Source organism: Scyliorhinus torazame, chromosome 24 (genome assembly GCF_047496885.1).
Source record: "Scyliorhinus torazame isolate Kashiwa2021f chromosome 24, sScyTor2.1, whole genome shotgun sequence".
NCBI lineage: Eukaryota > Metazoa > Chordata > Chondrichthyes > Carcharhiniformes > Scyliorhinidae > Scyliorhinus > Scyliorhinus torazame.
Window position 1 is genome coordinate 19,451,735 of NC_092730.1, and position 21,147 is coordinate 19,472,881.

General features: G+C 57.5%; 1 protein-coding gene across 1 annotated transcript in view; it reads left to right on the top strand.

The window, feature by feature from the left end:
• The window catches only part of LOC140400210 (neurexin-2-like), a 2,085,493-nt gene that overhangs the window by 1,296,575 nt on the left and 767,771 nt on the right, over positions 1 to 21,147 (top strand). Inside the window, exons 5-6 of the mRNA XM_072489678.1 lie at positions 7,341 to 7,514; positions 13,749 to 13,868. Coding sequence (XP_072345779.1) covers positions 7,341 to 7,514; positions 13,749 to 13,868 — 294 coding nt within the window. The remainder of the gene's footprint in view (positions 1 to 7,340; positions 7,515 to 13,748; positions 13,869 to 21,147) is intronic.

The window sequence follows — 21,147 nt, forward strand, 5'->3', positions numbered from 1 at the left end:
AGAGCCCTCCTGAACAATTGCTCCCCCGCCCATCTCCCCTCCCCTCTCCCCACCACCCCCTCCGCCCTGCTCCAAAAACGCCTCCCGCACAAGGTTGAACTCGCGAACCATCCCGGTTGCGGGCTCCTGCACCCAGCAACGGTAGGCCTGAGGCTTGGCGCCTCGGTACCCGTCAGGGTGAGGGAGATCGGGGCCTAGTGGGTAATGCCGTTGGGCTTGTAATCCGGAGCCTCCCAGGTTAGTGCCCCGGGAGGAATCCCACCCCGTCAGTTGTTGGAGTTTGAATCCAATTAATAAAATCTGTAATTATTAGTCAGACTGGGTAACGGCGACCGTGACAACGATCACCAATTGTTGGGGGGAAAAAAAACCCCATCTGGTTCACTGACGTCCCCCTTTAGGGAAAGGGGGAAATCGGCCGTCCTTACCCCGGTCTGGCCTACATATGACTCCAGACCCCTCCCCTCCCACACACACACACACACACACACAGCAATGTGGTCGGCTCTTAACCCCCCTCCTCTGATTTAGGCCGAGCTAGACGCTCCGCTCAAGTGGGCAATTAGGGTCGGACAAGAAGGCGACTGCGCGGCTTGCGTTTCCCATCCTGCCTTGCTGTGGCCCAGGATGCCTCGTGACTCCCCTCCCCGCCGGTGGCACATCATTCAGGTGGTCCGCACTGGCGCGTGACGGGATGGCGTAAGGGGCGGGTGACACTGTGGCGCTTTGCTCACCCGAGGGAATAACATAGAACGTGTTTTGGTGGAAAATGGTTCGGGGTTACGCTCAATGCGCAACGCATTGTCACCGTGAACGTTGGCGCCTACGCGCTGACCCTCAATGTCTCGCCTGTTGTCACAGAAAAGCAAAGGCTTAAAGGCCGAGAATCAACGTTCTGTGTGTCCGGGAGCGAAAGGATGTGTAAGGTCCCAAATGAGTTGCAATCTTTGTTTCCCATTTTCCCCACCCGCTCAAACCACTGTGTGCAAAGCCCGGGGGGGAAAGAAACGTGAGCAGGTTCAATAATTGTGTTTCTCCGTCCCTGCCTCCAGTTTGGTTGCTATGGAAACATTGAATAGGGCGGCAATGTTCTGTCAGCTCAACGTCAGGCTTAAAAGCCAGCCCTCTTACAGAGACTCTGCTCCCCATTCCCCCTTGGGTAGTGACATCCGGAGGATGGACCAGTGGCTCGAGATTGAGGGCAGGGTTGTTCGAGGGAGCCTCCAGGAGTAGGCCCAATCAGAGTAGATCGGCACCCGATCCACAAACATTCACTCCCTCCACCCCCGACGCACAGCGGCAGCCGTGTGCACCGTCTGCAGGACGCACCGCAGTCACTCGCTCCTTCGACAGCACCTTCCAAACCCGCCACCTCTACCGTCTGGAAGGACGAGGGGAGCAGACGCACGGGGAACACCACCGCCTGCAAGTTCCCCCCCTCCGAGCCGCTCGCCATCCCGACTCGGAAATATATCGGCCGTTCCTTCGCTGTGGCTGGGGTCAAAATCCTGGCAACTCCCTCCCTAACAGCATAGTGGGTGTACCTACACCACACGGGACTGCAGCGGGTTCAAAATGACGGCCCACCCGCCCACCTTCTCAAGGGGCAGTTAGGGATGGGGCAATAATAGCTGGGCCCGGCCCAGCGACGCCCACAATCCCGTGAACTAATATATTAAAAGATTAGACAACGGTCGTCATTTGCACCTGTTGGGGCCACTCCCAAACAAGGCGCTCGGCCTTCTGACAGGAGCTAAGAGCTGCCCGCAGACAGCCCATGGGGAAATTAACTCCCAGCCGTCTCCTCAATCACTGCCCATTAATCCCAGAGGACCTGCTTCTCGCCCTGTCTCCTTGGCGACGCAGCGGGGCCAGTGTGATGACTGATCTCGGTTACGGAGCCGGGGTTTGGGAGCTGGTAGCTGTGGCCACTGGGGCGAAAGGCTTCAGTTGCGGCCTACACGATCAGACAGCAACTATATGGATCGATGTTCAGAAAGTGCTGGAAACATGACAACACCGCCGGAGAGATTTAGGCCGGGATACTCCCTTCTGGGGACTAAGTCCCCACGCCGGCGGGAAAACCCTCGCCAACGACTCCGGCTTCAACGGCCCCCCAAGGTAGGGAATTCGCCCCTTTCTAGGGGGCTAGATTGACGCTGGAGGGGTTGGCGCCGCTCCGGCCGGCGGCGAAGGGACGGCGCGAGTTCGCTCATGCACGGAACGGCCGGCGTGATTCCGTGCATGCGCGGACAGGCCGGCGTATTCCCGCGTGTGCAGGGGGGTTCTCTTCTCCACGCCGGCCCCCGGGCAATATGGCGGAGCCCTACAGGGACCCGGCGCGGAAGGAAGAAGTGCCCCCCACGGAACAAGCCCGCCCGCAGATCGGTAGGCCCCGACCGCGGGCCAGGCCACCGTGGACCGCCCACGCATACTCACCTGCCAAGTCTTGCCGGTGCGTGAGGTGAGTGATTCACGCCGGCGGGACTGGCCAAGAATGGACGGCCGCTGGGCCTATCGGGGCCTGGAGAATCGCCAGGGAGGGGGGTCACTGACAATGGCCCCCAACCGACGTGGCCCCCAAAACAATGCCGGAGAATAGAGCAGGCAGCGTCGGGACAGAGAATCCCGCTCTTAAATGTTTCGAGAACAACACCATTCTTGTTCAGAAAGGTTTTCCTCGGTTACTTGTCCCGGCGACCTCTCCTCAATTTGACGCTGGGATGGGCGAGGCCCAGTTGAGGCCTTTAAGTGGCCAATTGTTGACCACTTGCAGACCGCTTCCCACCCAGCCTGAGTTCAGAGGCTGGGAGCGGGGGATTGGGGGGGGGGTTCGGAGCCCCAAAAGCGACCCAGCTCAGCCGGAAAGCGGTGGAGGTTGGTGGGAGGCGACTCCATCAACAGCCTCCTTTTAATGCTTGTCATCTCGGAGAGACACCATGTGGGACCCTTGTGTGTTTATCCCCCTGTCCAGGCCCCGACATGGTGGACAATTCCAGGCCTTGCGTTTTCGGCCAGGTTTGGAGCCTCGAGGGAGGAGGTTTGCCAAGACGTGACCAGGAGAGGAGTTGGCTGAGAGGAGTTGTCACCGGACGAGTAATCCAGAGGCCCATGCTCGGGGGCAGGTGGGGTGGGGGGGTGTCGGAACGTGGCCTCGAATCCCACCCCACAGCAGATGGGGAACTTTGAATTCAACCGCAAAATTAGAAGTATAATGATGGCCATGAAACCGTGGTTAAAAAACCACCCGGTTCACTAGCGTCCCCCTTTTGGGACGTTACCCCAGTCTGGCCTACATGTGACTCCAGACCCCTTCGCGCCCCCCCCCCCCCACACACACACACAGCGATGTGGTCGACTCTTAACCGACCCCCTCTGAAATGGGACCGAGCGAGACATCCCCCATGAACGAATAATGGGGGAAAAGAATTGGGTTGCACCCGTTATCGTCCTCGGTGATTCCCGTGCCCCCCACACACCGCTCTCGCCACGCATGACCCCTACGGCCTCTCCTCAATTTGACAGTGGTGGGCGGCACGGCAGCACAGTGGTTAGCACTGTGCGCTTCACAGCGCCAGGGACCCGGGTTCGATTCCCGGCTTGGGTCACTGTCTGTGCGGAGTCCGCACCTTCTCCCCCCCGGGTCTGCGTGGGTTTCCTCCGGGCGCTCCGGTTCCCTCCCACAAGTCCCCGAAAGACGTGCTTGTCGGGTGAATCGGACATTTCTGAATTCTCCCTCCGTGTCCCCGAACAGGGAACGTGGCGACGAAGGAATTTTCACCGTAACTTCACTGCGGTGTTAATGTCAGCCTTCTTGTGACAATAAAAAGGTTATTATTATGAAGCCTGGGCCTAGGCCCAGTTTAGGCCCGAAACTGGTCAATTATGGGCCGCTTCCCGCCCAGCCTAAATTCGGTGCCGGGGGGGGGGGGTGGGGGGGGCTGGAGCCTGGAAAAGCGACCCTGCTTAGCCTGGGGCGGGAAAGGGGATGAGGCCCGAGGGATGTGCCTCGTTCCTGGCGAAGCTGGCTCGGTTCGAATCAAGAGAAAGAACTCACAAGGCCGCAAGCCAGCGGCAAGTGAGGGCAGGTAAAATCAGGAAGACCACTTCACTCTAAATCACTACAGCGAGAGACGGGGAGGGGGGGGGAGGTGGTTGCTGAAGAATTGAAGATCGATGTGAGGTGGAAGTGTTTCTGGAGAGCGAACAGCACACACTCACCTCTACTCTGAGTCATTTACGAGGCAATTGGGCCCTGCGACTGGCGAGATTGTAGATTATTTCTGAGTGGGTGAACTTGGCTTGTGGAAATGGCTTTTCTCATCTGTATCTAAGTTATGATCTTAGAGGGATTGCAAGCCCAGAATAACAAGTAGGTGACTCGGAACGTGGGCTCACTCGCCGAAGGAGAGCTGTTCCACCGCGCTGACTGTGTGGGAGCCGTGGGTCGGGTGGCAGCTCTCTCCCGCCTCCTGGTCGCCAGGTTCGGGGGTTCGAGCCACGCCCCAGTGACCCCCGCAAGAAACACAGGCTGGGGCCCCCAGGGACAGCAGTCAGCTGGTGCTGCACTGTCAGAGGGTCAGTATTGAGGGAGTGCCGCACTGTCAGAGGGTCAGTACTGAGGGAGTGCTGCACTGTCAGAGGGTCAGTATTGAGGGAGTGCTGCACTGTCAGAGGGTCAGTACTGAGGGAGCGCTGCACTGTCAGAGGGTCAGTACTGAGGGAGCGCTGCACTGTCAGAGGGTCAGTACTGAGGGAGTGCTGCACTGTCAGAGGGTCAGTACTGAGGGAGCGCTGCACTGTCAGAGGGTCAGTACTGAGGGAGTGCTGCACTGTCAGAGGGTCAGTACTGAGGGAGTGCCGCACTGTCGGAGGGTCAGTACTGAGGGAGTGCTGCACTGTCAGAGCGTCAGTACTGAGGGAGTGCTGCACTGTCAGAAGGTCAGTACTGAGGGAGAGCTGCACTATCAGAGGGTCAGTACTGAGGGAGCGCTGCACTGTCAGAGGGTCAGTACTGAGGGAGTGCTGCACTGTCAGAGGGTCAGTACTGAGGGAGTGCTGCACTGTCAGAGGGTCAGGACTGAGGGAGTGCCGCACTGTCAGAGGGTCAGTACTGAGGGAGTGCTGCACTGTCAGAGGGTCAGTACTGAGGGAATGCTGCACTGTCGGAGGGTCCGTACTGAGGGAGTGCCGCACTGTCAGAGGGTCAGTACTGAGGGAGTGCCGCACTGTCAGAGGGTCAGTACTGAGGAAGTGCTGCACTGTCAGAGGGTCCATACTGACGGAGTGCTGCACTGTCGGAGGGTCAGTACTGAGGGAGTGCTGCACTGTCAGAGGGTCAGTACTGAGGGAGCGCCGCACTGTCTGAGGGTCAGTACTGAGGGAGTGCCGCACTGTCAGAGGGTCAGTACTGAGGGAGTGCTGCACTGTCAGAGGGTCAGTACTGAGGGAGTGCCGCACTGTCAGGGGGTCAGTACTGAGGGAGTGCTGCACTGTCAGAGGGTCAGTACTGAGGGAGTGCCGCACTGTCAGAGGGTCAGTACTGAGGGAGCGCTGCACTGTCAGGGTCAGTACTGAGGGAATGCTGCACTGTCAGAGGGTCAGTACTGAGGGAGCGCTGCACTGTCAGAGGGTCTGTACTGAGGGAGTGCTGCACTGTCACAGGGTCAGTACTGAGGGAGTGCTGCACTGTCAGAGGGTCAGTACTGAGGGAGTGCTGCACTGTCAGAGGGTCAGGACTGAGGGAGTGCCGCACTGTCAGAGGGTCAGTACTGAGGGAGTGCTGCACTGTCAGAGGGTCAGTACTGAGGGAATGCTGCACTGTCGGAGGGTCCGTACTGAGGGAGTGCCGCACTGTCAGAGGGTCAGTACTGAGGGAGTGCCGCACTGTCAGAGGGTCAGTACTGAGGAAGTGCTGCACTGTCAGAGGGTCCATACTGACGGAGTGCTGCACTGTCGGAGGGTCAGTACTGAGGGAGTGCTGCACTGTCAGAGGGTCAGTACTGAGGGAGCGCCGCACTGTCAGAGGGTCAGTACTGAGGGAGTGCCGCACTGTCAGAGGGTCAGTACTGAGGGAGTGCTGCACTGTCAGAGGGTCAGTACTGAGGGAGTGCCGCACTGTCAGAGGGTCAGTACTGAGGGAGTGCTGCACTGTCAGAGGGTCAGTACTGAGGGAGTGCCGCACTGTCAGAGGGTCAGTACTGAGGGAGCGCTGCACTGTCAGGGTCAGTACTGAGGGAGTGCTGCACTGTCAGAGGGTCAGTACTGAGGGAGCGCTGCACTGTCAGAGGGTCTGTACTGAGGGAGTGCTGCACTGTCACAGGGTCAGTACTGAGGGAGTGCTGCACTGTCAGAGGGTCAGTACTGAGGGAGCGCTGCACTGTCAGAGGGTCAGTACTGAGGAAGTGCTGCACTGTCAGAGGGTCAGTACTGAGGGAGTGCTGCACTGTCAGAGGGTCAGTACTGAGGGAGTGCTGCACTGTCGAAGGGTCAGTACTGAGGGAGTGCTGCACTGGCTGAGGGTCAGTACTGAGGGAGTGCTGCACTGTCAGAGGGTCAGTACTGAGGGAGTGCTGCACTGTCAGAGGGTCAGTACTGAGGGAGTGCTGCACTGTCAGAGGGTCAGTACTGAGGGAGTGCGGCACTGTCAGTGGGTCAGTACTGAGGGAGTGCTGCACTGTCGGGGTCAGTACTGAGGGAGTGCTGCACTGTCAGAGGGTCAGTACTGAGGGAGTGCTGCACTGTCAGAGGGTCAGTACTGAGGAGTGCGGCACTGTCAGTGGGTCAGTACTGAGGGAGTGCTGCACTGTCGGGGTCAGTACTGAGGGAGTGCTGCACTGTCAGTGGGTCAGTACTGAGGGAGTGCTGCACTGTCAGAGGGTCAGTACTGAGGGAGTGCTGCACTGTCACTGTGTTTTAATGGAACACTAAACGGAGGCCCTCTCTCACCTCTGTCGTAGATGAAAACAATCCTGCGGCCTCTGTTTTGAAGACGGGTGGATGTGCAGGTCCCTGGTGTCCTGGAGCGCTCACCCGACATCAGTAACGGATTGCTTATCAGGGTCGTGATCACATTAGCCTGTGGCAGCTTGCTGTGCACGAAGTGGTAGCTATGTGTTAATGTCTTGTCAATTACAATCTCAATGTCTGTTATTGTCAATCTCATTGATGGGGACGGGAAAACAGGCGATGGGCTTTGCTGGTCTTTGAGTTTGCATAAGTGGGCGGTATCTGGGTTATCGCCATGCCACCTGTATCCGAATCGGCACCGGAGGCGCCCGATTGCGGCCGGGTATGACTTGCTTACCTCCTCTTTTTTTTTTTCCCTTCCCGCCATCCAGGAGAGCTGTACGTCGGCGGGCTCAGCAAGGGGATGTTCAACAACCTGCCCAAGCTGGTAGCGTCTCGGGAGGGCTTCCAGGGCTGCCTGGCGTCGATCGACCTGAACGGGCGGCTGCCGGACCTGATCGCCGACGCCCTGCACCGCGTCGGGCTCATCGAGCGGGGATGCGGAGGTAAGGGCGGGCCTTCTCCCGGCCGAAACGTGAGGATTCGGAGCGGGAGCCGGCCATTCGGCCCCGCTCCGCCACTCGATACGATCGCGGCTGATCTCCGCTCTGCCTCGACTCCACCGTCCTGCCCGTTCTCCATAACCTTTTACCCCCATCACCAATTAAAAATCTGTCCATCCCCTCCTCAAATTGACTTGCCGAATTCTGGGGCAGCAAATTCCACAGATTCACGACCCTTCGGGAGAATTAATTCCTCCTCATCTCTGTTTTAAATCTTGAACCCCTTATCCTAAAACTGCTCCAAGTCTACTTTATCAATCCCTTTTATCATCGTAGACACCTCAATTAGATCTCTCATTCTTCTCCTCTACCTCCAATGCGACTACATCCTTCCTCAAATAAGGGGACCAAAACTGTACCCATTACTCCGGCTGCGGACTACCCAATGCCTTGCACAGTTGTGACAATACTTCACTACTTATATACTCGATCCCTTGAGCTGTTACCATAACCCACGGGGAAACCATCATTGATCTTCCTGCGGGACCCGTGGAGCATGGGCTCCCCAGATAAGAGGGGGGGGGGCACCCACCTGGGGCTGGTTACGTACCGATATGAGAGCCGGCCCAAAGCAAGGCCGAGGTTTAAATAGTCGGCCCTGCACGGGTTGTACTGGGGGCGAGATGCTGCTTCACGCAGAACTCTGTACAAAGTTAGAATGAATTAACGTTAGCCACCTCGTTTTTATGAGGTTCATTGCACGAGGATGCCCGAGCACTCTGAAGTTTCTCTCCATTTAGATGATAAGTTGCCTTTCCATTTTTCCGATCCACCTCACGCTTCTCCGCCTTAAACTCCATCTGCCACATTTTGGCCCACTTGCCTCACCCCCCCATATCCGTTTGCAAATTTCTCATTTCCTCATTGCAACTTACTGCTTACCTTTCAGCGTGGGATACGGGGGCCTCTGTGGTTCGGTCCCTCCCCGGCCTCGCTGCCCGGCGTCTCGAGACCCGTCTGAAGGGGCCCAAAGGCTCACCTCGACGAGCAGACGCCAATGGTGCCAAGCCTTGAGAGGGCGTGGGATAGGTTGTTGACTCTCCTGGAATAACTAGCTTGGAATCTCCCGGAATTAAAGCTCGAGCAGACAGGAAAATAACCCGAGATAGGAATCTTTCAAAAATGGAGGGATAAAGGGAAATTTGGCTTGTAAGATGTGAAGAAGACGTAAGGAGGTGACACCGGGACTGGGGGAGGTTAAGAGAGTGGACGGAACTCTGGTAAATGGAGCGCGATGGGGGAGAATGTGAGGTTGTCCATTTTGGCAGGAAACATGAAAAAGAAGCTTATTATCCAATGGGTGAGAGATCTCAGAGCTCTGCGGTACAGAGGGATCTGGGCGTCCTAGTCCATGAATCACAAAAGGCTGGGATACAGGTACGGCGAGTCATTGGGAAAGTTAATCGATTGTTATTGTTTGTTGTGAGGGGGAATTGATTACAAAAGTCGGGAGGTTCTGCTTCAGTTGTACACGGCGTTGGCGAGACCACCTCTGGAGTGTTGTGGACGGTATCGCCCTCCTTATCTGAGGAAAGATGTCAATGTGTGGGAAGCGGTTCAGGGACGGTTTCCCAGACTAACACCGGGAATGGGTGGGTTGTCCGATGAGGAAAGCGTCGGAGAGGTCGGGTTTGTATCCGCTGGAGTTTAGAAGAGTGAGAGGCGACTCGATCAAAACCTTTCAGATCCTGAGGGGGGCGGTCTTGACAGGGTGGGATGTGGAGAGGATGTAACAATACAGCACAGGAACAGGCCCTTCGGCCCTCCAAGCCTGTACCGGTCATGATACCCACCTTGGCCAAACCCTCGGCACTTCCTTGTGCCGTGTCCCTCTATACCCATCCTATCCACGTGTTTGTCGAGTTGCCTTTTGAACGGCGTTAATGTATCTGCTTCCACAGCCTCCCCTGGCAACGCGTTCCAGGCACTCACCACCCTCTGTGTAAAAAAAAACTGCCTCGCACATCTCCTCTAAACTGTGCCCCACGGACCTTAAGCCTCTGCCCCCTGGTGACTGACCCCTCCACCCTGGGAAAGAGTGCCTGCCCATCCACTCTATCCTTGCCCCTCATAATCTTGTAGACCTCTCACCCCTCAACCTTTGTCGTTCTAATGAAAACAGTCCGAGTCTATTCAGCCTCTCCGCATAGCTAACACCCTCCAGACCAGACAACATCCTGGTAAACCTCCTCTGCACCCTCTCCAAAGCCCCCACATCCTTCTGGTAGTGTGGCGACCAGAATTGTGCGCAATATTCCAAGTGCGGCCTAACCAAGGTTCTGTACAACTGCAGCATGATTGTCGGTTTTTATCCTCGTTTCCTCGTGTGGGAGAATCGAGAATGAGGTGAAGGGGGGGGGGGTCACCGTTTAAAAATTAGGGGGTGGCCCGTTTAAAACGGAGACGGGGAGAAATGTTTGCTCTCAGAGGGTGGCGAGTCTCTGGAACTCTCTTCCTCGAGAGGCCGGTGGAGGCAGAATCTTTGAGGTAGAGAACCCAAGGAAGTTCAAAGGTTGATTGACCCCCTCCCCCCACTTCCCCAGCCACCACCTCCATGAGGCCCGCACCCAGTTGGTCTGTGACCGACGACCTCCTGCCCGTTCTGGGCCTGGTTCAATGGTCCCAAAAGGTGGAGTGACGAGGGTCAGAGAGGGGATCAGATAAGGAGGCCCCGAAGTGACAGAACAACAGCTCATGGGCTTCCCTCGATACAACATCAAGGGAGCACTGTCGGAAACAAGGGCCCAAATTCTCCATCCCTTGGGATTCTGTGGTCCATTGGGCGGCAGGACGGTCAGCACTACGGCCTCACGGCGCCAGCGACCTGGGTTCGATTCCGGCCTCGGGTGACTGTCTGTGCGGAGTCTGCACGTTCTCCCCGTGTCTGCGTGGGTTTCCTCCGGGTGCACCGGTTTCCTCCCACAGTCCAAAGGTGTGCAGGTTAGGTGGATTGGCCGTGCTAAATTAATGATAATATTCGCTTATTGTCATAAGTAGATTTCAAATGAAGTTACTGTGAAAATCCCCTCGTCGCCACATTCCGGCGCCTGTTCGGGGAGGCCAGTACGGGAATTGAACCCACGCTGCTGCCTTGTTCTGCAGCACAAGCCAACTGTTTAGCCCAGTTAAACCAGCCCCTTAGTTGTTCCTTAGTGTCCAAAGATGTGCAGGTTAGGTGGATTGGCCATGTGAAATTGCCCCTTAGTGTCCAAAGATGTGCAGGTTAGGTGGATTGGCCGTGCTAAATTGCCCCTTAGTGTCCAAAGATGTACATGTTAGGTGGATTGACCGTGCTAAATTGTCCCTTAGTATCCAAAGATGTGCAGGTTAGGTGGATTGGCCGTGCTAAATTGTCTCTCAGTGTCCAAAGATGTGCAGGTTAGGTGGATTGGCCATGTGAAATTGCCCCTTAGTGTCCAAAGATGTGCAGGTTAGGTGGATTGGCCGTGCTAAATTGCCCCTTAGTGTCCAAAGATGTACATGTTAGGTGGATTGACCGTGCTAAATTGTCCCTTAGTATCCAAAGATGTGCAGGTTAGGTGGATTGGCCGTGCTAAATTGTCTCTCAGTGTCCAAAGATGTGCAGGTTAGGTGGATTGGCCGTGCTAAATTGTCCCTTAGTGTCCAAAGATGTGCAGGTTAGGTGGATTGGCCGTGCTACATTGTCCCTTAGTGTCCAAAGATGTGCAGGTTAGGTGGATTGGCCGTGCTACATTGTCCCTTAGTGTCCAAAGATGTGCAGGTTAGGTGGATTGGCCGTGCTTGGTTAAGGGGATCGGGCGAGGGAGTGGGCCTGGGTAGGGATCGTTAGATTCGGAACACAGAAGCAGGAAGGATGTCACATGGACCCAACGGACATGGCCCGCCCCGTTCAATGAAGTCGCGGCTGATTTGCGAGCGGGCCCCATATTTGAGCCTCATCCCTGAATCCCTCTGTCGAACGGAAAAGTCTCTCTCTCTCTCTCTCTCTCTCTCTCTCTCTCTCCCCCCCCTCTCTCTCTCTCTCTCTCTCTCACTCTCTCTCTCTCTCTCTCCCTCTCTCTCCTCTCTCTCTCTCTCTCTCTCTCTCTCTCTCTCTCTCTCCCCCCCCTCTCTCTCTCTCTCTCCCTCTCTCTCCCCCCCCCTCTCTCTCTCTCTCTCTCTACCCCTATCCATTCGCCTTCGCATCTCGATAGGTTCGACCAGATCGCCGGTCCCGCTCCCAAATCCCAGTCTGCGTAATCCCGGTATTGTGGGAATGATTATCGGGCGCTTCTGGGCCACTTGGCTCTGCGCTAACATGATGGACCGAAGGGCCTCGATCGGTGCTGTAAGACTCTATGACCCCCCTTTCCCCCCCAAAAAAACCTTCTCTGCGGGTTCCAGGGCTTCAGGGTCTGATTCAGGCTCCTCTTCAACACGTTGAAGTGCAGGTTAGGTGGATTGGCCACGCTTAATTGTCCCTTAGCGTCCAAAAAAGGTTAGGAGGGGTTATTGGGCTACGGGGATGGTGTGGAAGTGAGGGCTTAAGTGGGTCGGTGCAGACTCGATGGGCCGAATGGCCTCCTTCTGCATTGTATGTTCTATGTTGTTCACCAACTGCGCCAGCGGATTCCAGACACCCATTTTCCCTCATTCAGCCCCCTCCCCCAATCCTTCTACCAATCACCTCAAATCTGTGCCCCCCGCCCCACAGTACTTGACCCCCTCATCTCAGAGGACGTTTTCCCTGTCTCACCCTAGCCAGACCCCTCATAATTTTGGACGGCTCAAATTAGGCCGCCCCCCCGGCCCCATCTCGGCCTCCTCTGGGCTGAGCAGAGCTGCCCTCGACCTGCCCGATCTCTCCTCACAGCTGCCATCACAATCAAGGCCTGGCAACACATGTCCCAAGGAGATTGGCAGGATTGCGGTCCAACGAAACTGGAGCCACGGAAGGACAGGTGGCCAAAGGTGCGGTCAAAGAAATCAGTTTTGAGGCGTGTCTCGAGAGAGACAGAGAGAGGGAAAGAGCGAGAGATAGAGAGAGGGACAGACAGAAACAGGGAAAGAGAGAGAGAGAAAGAGAAACGAGAGGAGGAGTGAGACAGAGAGAAAGAGAGAGAGAGTGAAAAGAGAGTGAAAGAGAGAGTGAGAAAGAGAAGGAGAGAGCGAGAGTGACAGGGAGAAAGAAAATGAGAGAGAGACAGTGACAAAGAGTGAGAAAGAGAGAGAGAGTGAGAAAGAGAGAGAGAGATAGAGAGAGAAAGAGAGAGAGAGAATTAGAGAGAGACAGAGAAAGAGTGAGAAAGAGAGAGGGAGAGAGATAAAGAGAGAGAGAGAGACAGACGGAGAGACAGAGGGAGTGAGAAAGAGAGAGAGACAGTGAGAGGGAGAGAGATAAAGAGAGAGAGACCGAGAGAGAGGGAGTGAGAGAGAAAGGGGAGAGGAAAAGAGAGAGAGAGACAGAGAGAGTGAGAAAGAGAGAAAGAAAGAGAGAGGGAGAGAGATAAAGAGAGAGGGACAGAGAGAGAGGGAGTGAGAGAGAAAGAGTGAGAGAGAGAGGGAGTGAGAGAGAAAGCGGGGGAGAGGAAAAGGGAGAGAGAAAGAGAGAGACAGAGAGGTTTAGGGAGGGAATTCCAGAGCTCAGGCCACCCCCCACCCCCCCGGCGGCTGGAGGTACGCTCGCCAATGGCGGAGTGTTGAGAATTGGGGGGGTGCTTGAGAGGCAGGAATTAGTTGGCCGCCGTGCTTTCGGAGGGCCGAGAAAGATTCCGGGATAGGGAAGAGGGCAGGGCCGCGGGGGTGGGGTGGGGGTGGGGGGCGGTGGGGAGAGGGGGGGGGGGGATCTGAGCACAAGATTGAGGATTCAACCATCGAACTGTGGCCAGTTGTGGGGGGGGGGGGGTGGATGCGGCGGGGTCGTGAAACACGAGTGGGGCGACGGGTGAACGGGATTTCAGCAGGAGTGGAGAGTCTTGGACGGGCCACCCCCCCCGGTTTTTGGGGGAATGGTGAAGAGCGGGCGGGAATACTAGATGGGGTGAGCCGTATGGCCCGGAATGTGGGTTTCAACATCAGCTGGCACCAAGGAATCCGCCGCTCCGGATGCCTGGGTTGAATTCAAGGACGCGGGGGGGTGGGGGATAGGGCTGACGTTCTCCTGTGCCATGATCGCCAGTCTCCAGCTCTGCTTTCCCCCCCCCCTTTCTGCTCTAGGCCCCAGTACCACCTGCCAGGAGGACTCCTGCTCCAACCAGGGCGCCTGCATCCAGCAGTGGGACGGCTACATCTGCGACTGCAGCATGACCTCGTTCGGGGGCACCATCTGCAACTACCGTGAGTGCACGAGTGTTGTCTTATTTCTGAAGCCCGCGTCGAAGCGGGAGGCGATGAGTGTTTGCAGGTTTCCGGATGTTGCGGGGTGAGTGGGGGGCGGGGGGAAGTCCCCCCCCCCCCACCCGGCCCCCTCCGTTCAGGATTGAACCGGTTTGGTCGCATCGGGACGCTCGCGTGCGATGGAACCTTCGGCGCCCACGGCCCCCGTAAAAACCCTCTCCGGGGACGTTGGCCGGACAAGGAAATCGCGCCGCAAGTGGCGTACCCCCACCCGCAGGAATTCCTCCGCCAATGAACGGCGCGCCGCCGAGAGACACGGGGCTGGGGGGGGGGGGAGGGGGAGCGGACAACCACATCCGTTCTCTCAAAGCACCTTTCCCGACTATTTCCGCCGCTCCCCGCTTCTGTCCCTTGGTGAACGAAACGACGTCATATTCCTTGACAAACTCCTGCCGTCGTCCCTGGGCGATTGTTAACCAGTCGCTGTCAGGTGAAAATATTGTCCCTGTTTTTTATGCCCGCTCGAGCGAAAAAAACCTTGACCCCTGCGCCCCCAGCAACGCCTGCCCTTAACAGGGAGGGGTGGCATGCTTCCTTCCATCATGGCGGGTGACGCAGGTTCCATCGCAAGCGGGCGCCTTCGCTGTTAGCTGCCCGCGAAGTGGAAGCGGGTTTTGGTGGAATAACGTGTGGACAGTGATGAATGTTTGGTTTGCGTGGGTTGGCGTAACCTTCGTGTGGATCGCTGGTGTCGATAAACGGTGCGGGCACTCAGTATTCATTTGTCGTGCGAGAGAGAGACAGAGGCGGTGTTGTAAACGGCAGGACTGTTGCCCGGGAGTTCATTATAATCAATCTGATGTTTTAATTGATTTGCAAATCAACCAGTTAATTGACTTTCAAGGCACAGTGGGCCTGTTGTGCTGGTATCCGTCTACACTCTGTCAAAACAGAGCCACATCGTCAGTCAAGACATGGTGCCATGGTACATGCAGAGTGACAACCCCTCACACACACCCTCACACACACCCTCACACACACCCACACACACACACACACGCACATTCACACACACCCACACACACACCCTCACACACACCCTCACACACCCTCACACACACCCACACACACACCCACACACACACACACGCACATTCACACACACCCACACACACACCCTCACACACACCCACACACACACCCACACACACCCTCACACACACCCTCACACACACCCACACACACGCACATTCACACACACCCGCACTCATGCATATTCACACACACGTGCTCTCACATACACCCTCACACACACTGACATACACTGACGTACACACGCACACTCTCACACACACTCTCACACACACCCTCACACACACCCTCACACACACCCTCACACACATCCTCACACACACCCTCACACACACCCACACACATGCACATTCACACACATCCGCGCACACGCACATTCACACACACATGCTCTCACATACACCCTCACACACACTGACGTACACACGCACACACTCACACACACACATGCCTCACATACACTCTCAAACACACATGACATACACACGCACTCGCACCCACGCTCTCACACACACACACACTCTCACATACACCCTGACACGCACACTGACATACACACGCACTTGCACCCACGCTCTCACACACACACACACTCTCACATACACCCTGACACACACACTGACATACACACGCACTCGCACCCACGCTCTCACATACACACACTCACTCACACACACAGTCTTACACACACTCGCAAACACGCACTCGCACACACGCTCTCACACACACACGCTCTCACACACTCACACACACGTTCCTACATGCACCCTCAAACACACTGACATACACACGCACCCGCACACACGCTCTCACATACACCATCACACACAGACTCACATACACACGCACACTTGCACACACATGCATACACAATCACTAGGAAAATCTGACGGACCATCGATTGAAAGGCCTGGAAATTCCCGCCCAATGAGCATGTATAGTAATTATACAGATCTGTAGTCATGGGATTTACAATTCCAAATCAAAAGCTCCAGCCCCCCCCCCCCCCACCTTGAGAGAGATCCGGGATTTAGTTCCCTCAAGTGTCACGTACAGGTATGATGTGGGTGCAGCCCGCACGCACTCCACCCGCGCGCATGCCCCGTTGCGGCTAGCAGAGTGCACGCGCTCTGACCATATTGGTAGAAGTGTACAGCGTATGGTGTGTTATCGCTTCAGGCGTCGAAACTGCTCAAGGTGGGGGGGGGGGGGGGGGGGGGGGGGGTTGGACATGTCGCAGGGGCAGGCATCGCCGGCAGACAAGCTCTATTCTTACACAAGGTAAGGGGTTAGTTGACTACAGAACGAATGTACCTCAGTAAAAGTGGATTATTAACTAAAACGCAAAGATAAAAGCATTCAGATGAAGTAAAGTGATCAGATTGCAAAGCAGTCTCTATGAGGTATCATCGTGGGTTGCTTGAAAATCCTTCCTTCCAAAGTGAGGGGCTGGAAACCTGACGTTCCCCTCGATGTTGAGGGATTCAGCCGGATTGAGTGGCGTTGAAAAAAAAAAAAGAAGGCACGTCGAAGTTTTTCACCTCGCACTTATCAGGACGGGGTACAGGGGGCCGGGGTAGGATGTGGTGGAATTGGAGGGCAGTTCAGAGGAGGTTCACCAGATTGATTCCGGGGGGGAAAGGGTTGAAATTAAACAGTTTGGGCTCATACTCGCTGGAGTCTAGAAGGATGAGAGGGGATCTGATCGAGGGGTATAAAATACTGAGGGGGATTGATAAAGTAAACGGAGACCAAATGTTCCCGATTGAGGGGAAATCTAGAACAAGAGGTCATGGATTTAGGTTGAGGTGATAGATTTAGAACTGAGACGAGGAGGAACTACTTCTCGGAGAGGGGCGTGAATTTGTGGAACTCGCTGCCCCAAAGTGCGATGGAATCTGAGTCATTAAATGGTTTCAAGGAGGAGATAGATACATTTCTGATTGTAAAAATGGGTTGAAGGTTTATGGGCAAGATGTCGGGAGGAGGATTTGAGACCAGGAAGAGATCAGCCATGATCTGACTGAATGGCGGAGCAGTCTCGAAGGGCCGAATGGCCGACTTCTGCTCCTAAATCCGATCTTCCTGTGCCCCAATCTTTACGGACGGGAAGGCAAGGCCGAATTCCTCTTGGCGTCACGGTTACTGGGTGGGCACCGGGTTAGAGGTGGCCGTGGTACCACAGGAAGCTGGTCTCCCCCACGACCTTTGACCGGGCAGGAGGGCGGGTGAGGCTGTACCAGACCCGCCGCAGTGCCAGCCAAAGGGCGATGGGCAAAGCCTGGTGGGAAATCATTCCCTCACTGGCGGGCAGGCCGGCAAATTATCCTCTGCTGTTGGAATGACGTTTGGCATTTTTAACAATTATTCATTCAAGGGGGATGTGGGCGTTGCCGGATACAGGCCCAGCATTTAAGCCCCATCCCTAATTGCCCCTCAAGAAGGTGGTGGGTGAGCTGCCATCTTGAACCCGCCGCAGTCCCGTGTGGTGTAGGTACACCCACAGTGCTGTTAGGGAGGGAGTTCCCAGGATTTTGACCCCAGCCACAGTGAAGGAACGGCCGATATATTTCCGAGTCGGGATGGCGAGCGGCTCGGAGGGGGGGAGCTTGCAGGCGGTTGTGTTCCCCGTGCGTCTGCTGCTGCCCTCGTCCTTCTAGACGGTGGGAGTGGCGGGTTCGGAAGGTGCTGTCGAAGGAGCGCGTGGCCGCGGGGCGTCTTGTAGACGGTGCACACGGCTGCCGCTGTGCGTCGGGGGGTGGAGGGGGGCGAATGTTTGCGGTTAGCGTGTCGATCGAGCGGGGCTGCTTTGTCCTGGATGGTGTCGAGCTTCTCGAGTGTTGTTGGGAGCCGCGCTCATCCAGGCGAGTGGAGAGTATTCCCTCACACTCCTGACTTGTGTCCTTGTAGATGGTGGACAGGCTTTGGGGGGGGGTCAGGAGGTGAGTTACTCTCCGCAGGATTCCCAGCCTCTGACCCGCTCTGGGAGCCACAGTATTAATGTGGCTGGGCCCAGTTCAGTTTCTGATCAATGGTAACCCCCAGGATGTTGATCGTGGGGGATTCAGTGATGCTCTTGAATGTCAGGATGGTTGGATGTTGCCCAGTTGGGAATGGCTATTGTTGGGTGCAAATATTACTTCACACATTCAACTTAAATGTCCGGCCTAACCTCCTCGTTTTTGTTCTCTGTGCTCCTGTTTATAAACCCCAGAATACTCTAAGCTTTATGAACTGCTCTCTCCACCCGCCCTGTCACCTTGAATGATCGATGCACAAAGACACCCAGGTCCCGCTGCCCCTGCACCCCCTTAAGAATTGTATTTTACATTGTCCCGCCCGGTTTCTCCTCCCAAAATATATTACCTCACACACTTCTCCGCATTCAACTTCGTCCGCCTCCTCTCTGCCCACTCCCCCCAACTTGCCGATGTCCTTTTGAAGTTCTACACTGCCCCCCTCACAGTGTACAAGTTTTGTATCGCCCGCCAACTTTGAAATCCTGCCCTGTGGACCAAGATCCCGACCATTCGGATACATCAGGACGAGGGGAAATGTTTTCCCAGAGGGTGGCGAGTCCCGGGAACGTTCTTCGTCAAACGGCGGCGGGATAAGGATCTTTGAATGTTTGCAAGGCCGAGGTGGAGAGATTCTCGATTAGCGAGGGGAGGGGGGGGCGGGGCGGGGGGGTGAAAGGGGGGCACAGTGGGGGAGGTGAAAGGTTATCGGGGGGGGGGGGGCAGCAGCACTGTGGGGTTGAGGTCGGAATCAGATCAGTCACCATCTCGCGGAACGGCGGGGCAGGGCTCGGGGAGGGGGGGGGGGGGCGGTGCCGAATAGCCTCCTCCCGTTCCCGTGCCGCCCGGGGAGCGGGCGGGTCTCCGCCCCGGTGCTCCGCCCGGCCGACACGCCAGCTGCCGCGGCCAAGAGACGACAGGCCACCACCTCACCTCCTGCGCCACCCACGCCAGGCAGCCGTGCGCGCGGGCAATACAAGCGGGCGGGATCCGCCGGCAGTCACCCCCGCCCCCTGTACCCCGCCCCCTGTACCCCGGCCCCCTGTAACCCCCCGCCCCCTGTACCCCCGCCCCCTGTACCTCGCCCCCTGTACCCCGGCCCCCTGTACCCCGCCCCCTGTACCCCGCCCCCTGTACCCCCGCCCCCTGTACCCCCCCCAGCCCCCCTGTACCCCCGCCCCCTGGTACCCCCCCGCCCCCCTGTACCCCGCCCCCTGTACCCCCGCCCCCTGTACCCCGCCCCCTTTACCCCGCCCCCTGTACCCCCGCCCCCTGTACCCCCCGCCCCCTGTACCCCCGCCCCCTGTACCCCCGCCCCCTGTACCCCGGCCCCCTGTACCCCGGCCCCCTGTACCCCGGCCCCCTGTACCCCCGGCCCCCTGTACCCCGGCCCCCCTGTACCCCGGCCCCCTGTACCCCGGCCCCCTGTACCCCGGCCCCCTGTACCCCCGGCCCCCTGTACCCCGGCCCCCTGTACCCCCGGCCCCCTGTACCCCGGCCCCCCTGTACCCCGGCCCCCTGTACCCCGCCCCCTGTACCCCGCCCCCTGTACCCCGGCCCCCTGTACCCCGGCCCCCTGTAACCCCGCCCCCTGTACCCCCGCCCCCTGTACCCCGCCCCCTGTACCCCGCCCCTGTACCCCGCCCCCTGTACCCCGGCCCCCTGTACCCCGGCCCCCTGTACCCCCGCCCCCTGTACCCCGCCCCCTGTACCCCGCCCCTGTACCCCCGCCCCCCTGTACCCCCGCCCCTGTACCCCGCCCCCTGTACCCCGCCCCCTGTACCCCCGCCCCCTGTACCCCCGCCCCCTGTACCCCCGCCCCCTGTACCCCGCCCCTGTACCCCCGGGCCCCCTGTACCCCGGCCCCCTGTACCCCGCCCCCTGTACCCCGGCCCCTGTACCCCGGCCCCCTGTACCCCGGCCCCCTGTACCCCGGCCCCCTGTACCCCCGGCCCCCTGTACCCCAGCCCCCTGTACCCCGGCCCCCTGTACCCCGGCCCCCTGTACCCCGCCCCCCTGTACCCCGCCCCCTGTACCCCGGCCCCCCTGTACCCCGGCCCCCTGTACCCCGGCCCCTGTACCCCCGCCCCCTGTACCCCGGCCCCGGCCGCGGGCTTCTCGACGGAACAGAGAATCGGAACCCTGTGGGGGCCAGAATCGGTAGCGCCCGCGCCCGTTTTGCGCCGTCGTGAACCGCTACAGTGCGGACACTCCTGCCTCCATTTCGGAGAATCCCGCCCTCTTTCTCTGTCCCTCTCTCTGTCTCTCTCTCTCTGTGTCTCTGTCTCTCTCTCTGTCCCTCTCTCTCTCTCGCTCTGTCTCTCTCTCTGTCTCTCTCTCTCTGTGTCTCTGTCTCTCTCTCTGTCTCTCTCTCTCTGTGCCTCTCTCTCTGTCCCTCTCTGTGCCCCCTCTCTCTCTCTCTCTCTCTGTCTCTCTCTCTGTCCCTCTCTCTCTCTCTCTCTGTCTCTCTCTCTGTCCCTCTCTCTCTCTCGCTCTGTCTCTCTCTCTGTCCCTCTCTGTGCCCCTCTCTCTCTCTCTCTCTCTCTGTCTCTCTCTCTCTCTCTCTCTGTCCCTCTCTCTCTCTCTCTCTCTCTCTGTCCCTCTCTGTGCCCTCCCTCTCTCTCTCTCTCTCTGTCTCTCTCTCTGTCTCTCTCTCTGTCTCTCTCTCTCTGTCACTCTCTCTCTCTCTCTCTCTCTCTGTCTCTCTCTCCTCTGTGTCTCTGTCTCTCTCTCTGTCCCTCTCTCTCTCTCGCTCTGTCTCTCTCTCTGTCTCTCTCTCTCTGTGTCTCTGTCTCTCTCTCTGTCTCTCTCTCTCTGTGTCTCTCTCTCTGTCCCTCTCTGTGCCCCTCCTCTCTCTCTCTCTGTCTCTCTCTCTGTCCCTCTCTCTCTCTGTCTCTCTCTCTGTCCCTCTCTCTCTCTCGCTCTGTCTCTCTCTCTGTCCTCTCTGTGCCCCTCTCTCTCTCTCTCTCTCTGTCTCTCTCTCTCTCTCTCTCTGTCCCTCTCTCTCTCTCTCTCTGTCCCTCTCTGTGCCCCTCCCTCTCTCTCTCTCTCTCTGTCTCTCTCTCTGTCCCTCTCTCTCTCTCTCTCTGTCCCTCTCTCTCTCTCTCTCTCTGTCCCTCTCTCTCTCTCTCTCCGTCTCTCTCTGTGCCCCTCCTCTCTCTCTCTCTGTC